At 34.5% G+C, this 7250-nt stretch overlaps 2 protein-coding genes across 4 annotated transcripts in view; one reads left to right on the forward strand and one right to left on the reverse strand.

Annotated features, from left to right (window-relative positions):
• Positions 1-7244, reverse strand: part of LOC104761849 (CBL-interacting serine/threonine-protein kinase 21-like) — a 7638-nt gene extending 394 nt beyond the window's left edge. The window contains exons 1-13 of one of the 3 annotated variants that reach the window (XM_010484991.2): positions 7108-7244; positions 6603-6674; positions 6090-6522; positions 2355-2590; positions 2102-2278; positions 1921-1992; positions 1767-1820; positions 1468-1683; positions 1285-1374; positions 1085-1195; positions 866-985; positions 634-768; positions 438-527 (exon numbers count right to left, since the gene is read on the reverse strand). In XM_010484991.2, coding sequence (XP_010483293.1) covers positions 456-527; positions 634-768; positions 866-985; positions 1085-1195; positions 1285-1374; positions 1468-1683; positions 1767-1820; positions 1921-1992; positions 2102-2278; positions 2355-2585 — 1278 coding nt within the window. In that variant the 5' untranslated portion in view covers positions 2586-2590; positions 6090-6522; positions 6603-6674; positions 7108-7244 and the 3' untranslated portion in view covers positions 438-455. Of the gene's footprint in view, positions 1-270; positions 528-633; positions 769-865; positions 986-1084; positions 1196-1284; positions 1375-1467; positions 1684-1766; positions 1821-1920; positions 1993-2101; positions 2279-2354; positions 2794-6089; positions 6523-6602; positions 6675-7107 lie in introns of those variants that run through there. The other 2 variants (XM_010484990.2, XM_010484992.2) reach the window with 2 other exon arrangements.
• Positions 3544-4678, forward strand: LOC109130540 (ABC transporter C family member 4-like). The gene is made up of 2 exons (XM_019240198.1): positions 3544-4297; positions 4395-4678. The coding sequence occupies exons 1-2, from the start codon at positions 4043-4045 to the stop codon at positions 4551-4553; spliced, it is 414 nt and encodes a 137-aa protein (XP_019095743.1). The 5' UTR covers positions 3544-4042; the 3' UTR covers positions 4554-4678.

A 7250-nucleotide genomic window follows, 5' to 3' on the forward strand; every position in this document is an offset into this window, starting at 1 on the left:
TTCGTTTTGTAATTCATTGCATAGATATACGGTAGCAGTTTTATCGGTTTATCTTGTTAATCCAGTTTGGGAGAGAGAGTTACAAATGAACCAAGCTCATGCATGTATTTGAGAGAGATTGCGACGAAGATATGAAGAAGAGTAAAAACCATAAAAGTATGTTCACATTTTCTAAGTCAACGAACGAACACTCACACATGTCTGTCAAGTACTCAAGTGACAATCTACCGAGTTTTGTGAAAAAAAAACACTTGTTCTGCTTTATATATCTGTTCTGTAATCGACTTTGTTATTTAACAATTTGCTTACAAAACAATCCATCATTTTACACCCTGGTTAAAGAACCCTTTGGGATCACCAAGACCAAAACATGCATTATTCTATGGACTACTTGTCACTATAACAAACTCGAATCTGAAAAGATATGCTTTCTTTGCCTCCTCTGTTCTTCATTTTTACTTGAGTATCTCTATGCCTCTCTTAGCGCTTACTTCCGCTGTAAGTAAGCTCGATAAGCTCTGGCAAAACTGTCAAGTTACAAAAGCCCAATCTCGTATCATTAGTTGACTCTATAAAGGTAAGTTTTTTCTACTATATATTTTGGATGAGTGTAGTAACTTTTTCTCAGTTTACCTCCATGTATAGTCTTAACTCGCCTGCAGCTTTTGATATTTCTATAACACAATTGGTTGGAGTCACTTCAATCACCTCTGCTGATAATAAGTCATAAGAAGATCTTGATCTTATCTCTTTTGGCTGAATCTTAACCTGGTAATTGAACAACAACAACAACAAAACACACAGATGCATTTGTAAGATCTGTAACTTGACTTGAATCTGCAGTAACTAACTTATAGTTTATTACCTTGAAGTGCTTTATTCTTTCAACTGATAAGCTAACATCAGTTGCGGCAGCTTCGATCTTCTTGATTGTTTCTTGTGCTGTGTTCTTGGACCCAATTCTTGTTTTATATCTCTTATCATCCTAAAGACATAACAATAAAGAACAACTTCAATCTCTAACTCTCTTTGTTTTGATGAGCTTAAAGATATAAGCAAAGAAAATAGTTTTAAAGTCTCTTACATTCTCTTCAAAGAGACCTGACAGATCTAGATCACTAGACATTGCTATTATCTGAAAAGCATTTATGAAATTTGAAGACGCGGTTGCTGCATTTATCTCCGTTACATTTTCCTGCAAGATTCCAGTTCAGATAAGTCGTTACAACTTTGACTCAAAAGCTATTAACATTTTCAGACATCTAGCTAGTGAAGCAAACTTGCCTTGATTGAGTCTAGGACTTGATGATAAGCTGGTGCATAACCTATCTTGAACCAAGAATCTTGAATGATTATCTCAACTAATGTTATACGCTGCATCCAAATGTTTTCGTCACTCAGTTTGGGATTCAAACAATGACAATGAAGAAAAGTGTAACATGCAGATTCTTTCTTATTATAATATACCCTTAGAGGATTTGGGTCAAGAATGTTAAAGATTAGCCTCTTCTGCTCTCCAGTGAATCCAGGTGGGAAAGTGTAATCTGCTCTGAGTATCTTCTTATACAAAACAGGAAGCGTATGATCATCGAACGGTGGATAACCAGCAAGCAATTCAAATAGAATCACTCCACAAGACCATACATCCACTGCTGCTCCTGAGTAGCCTTTGTTCATAATCAACTGTTTAATGCATTAAACAAAATCAGCTTCTGCAGATACAGAGATTTTGAGAAATGATGAGAAGTAATTATACTTAATGTTACCTCTGGAGCTATATAACATGGAGAGCCACAAGCTGTAGAGAGCATATCCCCTGACTGTTAATTACACAAATACAAAAATGTTATTTAGCATTTGATTGTTTCAAACCCTAATTTAGTTTTTTTTTTTTATATGATTAGAATTAGAAAGTGTTACTTTAGGAACTGCACTTAATCCAAAGTCAGAAACTTTGAGATTACCCTTTGAATCTAATAACAAGTTTTGTGGCTGCAATAAATAAAGTAAAACCAAATCAGATTACTAGCCACAATATCAATTAGAGAAAAACAGAGAAAACAGAGTGTTTATAATAAAAGTTAAAAAAAAGGTTTGTTACCTTAAGATCTCTATGATAAACTCCTCTGTTATGACAATAATCAACAGCATCAATCAACTGTTGGAAAAGCTTTCTAGCATCTGATTCTTTCATCTTTTGTCTATCAAGTCTGTCTGAAAGCTGACCACCTGCAACGTGTTCCATTACAATACAGATCTTTGTCTTGGTCCCAATCACCTGAAGTTTTAAAAATATTTACTCAGATTCAAAGAACAAGAATTAATTGAGGAGACAGAGAAGAAGATACACAAACCTCGTGTATTTGTACGATGTTGGGATGGTTAAGAAGCTTCATGGTTCGTATCTCTCGCTTGACTTGAGACTCTAGACCCTTTTGAATAACCAGAGCCTTGTCTATGATTTTGACAGCTACGTAAGTACCATTGGTCGTGTCGTAACCAAGTTTCACTTTCGCAAAATTCCCTTCCCCGATTGTTCTTCCTATCTCATACTTTCCGATCTTCTTCGTCCCAAACAAACCCATCCTCACTGACACCACAACAGAGTCAGAGAGAAAAGAGAGAAAATGGTTTACGGAATTTTGAAGGGTCGAGTTATCAACTAATTAAAGAAATTGATTCTATTGTCTTGTTGGGGATCAAGAAATTGACTTTTAGATGATATTGACCGGTTGGAGTGATCAAAAAGAAGAAGATATTATTAGTATGATTGGGTAGTGTGTGCTGTATAAATTTGACCGATTGGCTTCGTATGTGAGTGACTCGTAGCTCGTGTGTCCCGTGGGATTAAGAATGTGTCAATCAATCTTACTTTAGCTACGTAATCTTCTCAACAACTAAATAAATAAGTTTATATATAAACAACGATTTTTGTGTGGATACATTTCACATTTCTCTAGTTGGTTAGTTACGTGGATTGGGTTGGCATTATCGCTTTATTTTTTTCCACCTTAAATTTAGAAATTGAAAGAAAAACAAATTTTAGGATAATTGTTTCTTTCATTGGCTGAAAGATATCCTTTTAGTTTTATTTTTTCATCGATTTTTGACATATTGCCCATAAAATATCTTTTTCTAGTGTTTTAATCTTCTTCTTTTTTTGAGTCACCAAAAGTGTTTAAATCCTTAACGTTCAAAACAAAACTATCATCCAAAACACGCCACTTTTTTAAGAAATTTTTTTTGTCGGTTTTTAACCCTTTTCCATTTTTTTGTGAGGATATTTTCTTCAAAGTGCCAAGTGGTATTTTACTTTGGCTTTATTCATTTCGAAAATAAACATTGTAAGTCGAAAAAAAAGTACAAATCCTCAAGATATTTTATTTTTTCAATGATTTATAAGTCGAAAATATCCTCACAAAAAAATGGAAAAGGGTTAAAAACCGACAAAAAAATTTTCTAAAAAAAGTGCCAAGTGGTATTTTACTTTGGCTTTATTCATTTCGAAAATAAACATTGTAAGTCGAAAAAAAAGTACAAATCCTCAAGATATTTTATTTTTTCAATGATTTATAAGACCTTCTTTATCGGGAGTTCATAGAGAGGTTGATAGAGGAGTTCTTAGTGATTTGTTGAAAAAAAAAATCAAAAGAAAAAAAAAATATAAGATTTCTCCTTATATTAGTATACTAGATCGTGGATTAAGAGAAGCAACGTGTCAGTAGTTCTCTCTCTGGCGTTTCTGTCTCTCGTCTCTCTCTCGGTAGATCGATGATTTTAATGGAAAAAACTTGAGAGTTCTTGGTAAAATTGAGAAGTAAAACAGTGGGCAAATCGTATTTTACTGGAGATATCATCATCTCCATCAACTGCAGCACCATCGACGGTGGCAGTTCATAAATTGGAGAGGGGTTTTGCTTCACAAAATCGGAGATTGAATTAGCCAATTCTCGAATTGTTTGGTTCAATGATGCGATGAATTAGATTTGTATTAGAAAAATTAGGGTTATATGTTGATAGCTGTTTGGGAATTTGTAGTTTGATGAGTGTTTGTCAAATTGGATTCGACACTTTCCCTGTTTGTTTAAATTGCATGCATTCACTATATGCTGAATCCCTGAACTCGGTTCTGTTATGGGCAATATACATGAACTGCTTTGTTGAGAACAAGATGGTTTCTGTTGAAAGGATCAAACAATTCACTGACATTCCATCTGAATCCGAGTGGGAGCGCAAAGAAAACCTTCCCCATTTGAATTGGCCCTTCCATGGCAGTGTACATCTGGAAGACCTCAAGGTGAGTTATACAAACCAAACAGCTCTTTGTGTTTTAAAAAAATTATCGTCTTAAGTGTTCAAACATGTGAAGGATGTGTGTGTGTAAACAACTGCAGGTGCGCTACAGACCGAACACTCCACTTATGCTCAAGGGAATCAGTACTAGGCTTGTGGTTGATCTGAAGCTACAGTTGACGAAGGAGAGAATTCTCGAAGACAAATGGCTTCTTGTTCTTTACGTTTATGAATTTTTTTTCCCAAATGTTCTCGATTGATATTTATTTTTCCCCTCCTTATTCTCTTGATGATCAAGTAGCTTAGTGTTGTTGCATAAATTCTAAAAGTTTCAATTTATGGGAAAAATTCGGGATACCACTTCCATTCTATTTAAAAATTTTAAATTTCAAAAAACAATATTTTCAAAAATAAGATACCCCAAATTAGAACCTACCATTGGAGGAGAAAATTTTAACTAAGAGATCATAGATTCTTATATTCAAAATATTACACAATTAATTCATAAAAAAAAATAAACAGTGTTTAATAACCTCATTATATGAATCTACCAATAATCTTGCTCTAAAGATCTGACATTCAAGATATTTATTTTTCCGATTTGTCTACATATTTTTTAAATAAATAAATATTACTAGGTTTTATAAAAACACAAAAAATTCAACCGTCCTCTCGGCCTTTTTATAAAAACACAACGGCCCACTATATTGGCCTTTTTATAAGCGTTGGGCTGAAAGACGCAAAAAAAAAATGATTAGATATTTAGATTTAAGAAGAGATTCTTTACCAAAAGTGGAGTCAAAATTGCCTCATCAACAAGAAATAAATAACCCTAAAATGGAAAAAATATCTATCGCCAATACAATGAATATGGGAAAAGAGGAGAAAGAAACGGGACTAAAGAGTAAAGGCATCACCAGCTATTAAGTTGAAGAGTGAGCAAGAAAATTCAGTAGCTAAACCTTTCATCTATGGGAAGTGTCAATTCTGTGGCCGCGGAAGCTAAAACAGAGGATCATCCGCCGTCGACTTATCAGAGAGATGGGGAGGAAGATTCAAGAACCCTAAGAGCAAGATTAATGGGGGTTCATATATTGACGATCTTATATACTGTTTGAATTTTTTAAGAATTAATTGTGTACTGTTTAAATTCTAAGAACTCTTGATCTCTTAATTAAAATTGTATTCTCTAATGGTAGTATATAATTATGGGTCTCTTATTTTGAAAATATAGTTTTTTGAAATTTTAAAATTTTAAGTAGATTAGAAGTAGTATAAATGATTAAACTATAATTACAAAAAGCTTGCATCCTGAAGAAAAAAAAGACAAAAATCTGAGTAAATCTACAATTACAGAACTAAACTGGTAAGACAAGTATTTGAAACTGTAACCTATAATGTCAAACAGCTTATGTTACAGAAAACAGCTAATGCACAGGAGAGAAGAATGCAGAACTGCAAAATTTAGAGATAAGAGTAAGGATTTTGTGTTTACGTTTGTCATCTGAATCTTAGAGAAGTTGAAAAAAGTTACTTACGATGGCACCGTAAGTCATTTTGTAAGTAGATATGAATTTTCCGCTCAAGAAATAGTCAACAAAAGGGCCAAATATGAGAAGTGAAATGGCTTGGATTGGAGCTGTTTTGCTCAGCAATTCAAAAGATCCTACTGAGTACTTCTTTTGCAGAGAATAAATGCCCTTTTCAGGATTCCAGCCAAACATTTGCGTTTCAAGAACGAAAGAGAGATCAAAACAAGCAAAGCCAGATCTAACATAAAGAAAGGGATAACTTACAATCTGCTGGAGAGATGTGGAGAAAACAGCAGTGCACGCACAAATGAAACCTTTGGCATTAACTTTGACATCAGTCACAATACAGATCCCAACACCAATAACCACAACCATAACAGAAGCTTTCACTTCTTTACAGTAATGCTTGCTATGTATAATCCATTCCAACACGCATACCACCGAAATCATGCTCAATTTCGAAATCTACGTGACACCAAAAAATAATCAAAATCAAAACCAAAACGAAAGATCTTTCAACCGAGTAACAGAAAGAGTCAAAAGGAAAGAATTTTCTGTAACATAAAGAGTGAAGAATGATTAAAACAGCTAATGGTTCTGAACATCTCCTTGTATGGTTCTAGCTTCATACGAAAACCATTCACTTTCACAATGTTTCTTTCTTCTCTTCCAACCCTCACACATTAATCTCGATGGTCTGCATCAAAGAAACAGAGATATGTAATGTCACTTATACAGAAAGAAAAAAACAAAATCAATTAAGAGGAAGAAGACTACCTGAAGATGCAGCTCAGAGAAGACAACGATCCATCAGAACCATCACCCACAGAGCAAAGCATCCTCCACAATCTAAAATAACAGATCCAAGAGGCAAAAATTACATGAACATAATTATAAGATCAAACGCTAGAAATATATGCAGCATGAAAGATTCAGAGAAATCTTAACCGCTTTCTCAATGATCCCACATTTCGAGTACATATCAATCAATGCAGAGCCAAGCACATCATCAATCCTGATACCGTTATTCACCGCATAACAATGCAACCATTCTCCTAACTCTAACTCTAACCATCAATCATAACATTCCATAACACAACCTCACCATCTCTCTTTCTTCTATCAACCATCACCACCCTATCTTTTTCTATAATGTTCTTGTAAAACAACACACAAGCATCTTTCATCAAACCACAGATCACATACATTCTAACGAGATTACTCATCACGAACTCATCACAGCTCAACCCAAGCTTCAAAGCCAACCCATGAATCTGCTTACCTTGTTGAATCTTCCCTGTTTTCGCACAAGCCTTAAGCACAGAAGGAAACGTGAACCGGTTCGGTTCAACGAACTCATCGCTCATCATCTCACAGAACAATGCGATTACGATTACAACTTTGTCTTCTTCATCGCTCTCACTG

Source organism: Camelina sativa, chromosome 18 (genome assembly GCF_000633955.1).
Source record: "Camelina sativa cultivar DH55 chromosome 18, Cs, whole genome shotgun sequence".
Classification (NCBI taxonomy): Eukaryota; Viridiplantae; Streptophyta; class Magnoliopsida; order Brassicales; family Brassicaceae; genus Camelina; species Camelina sativa.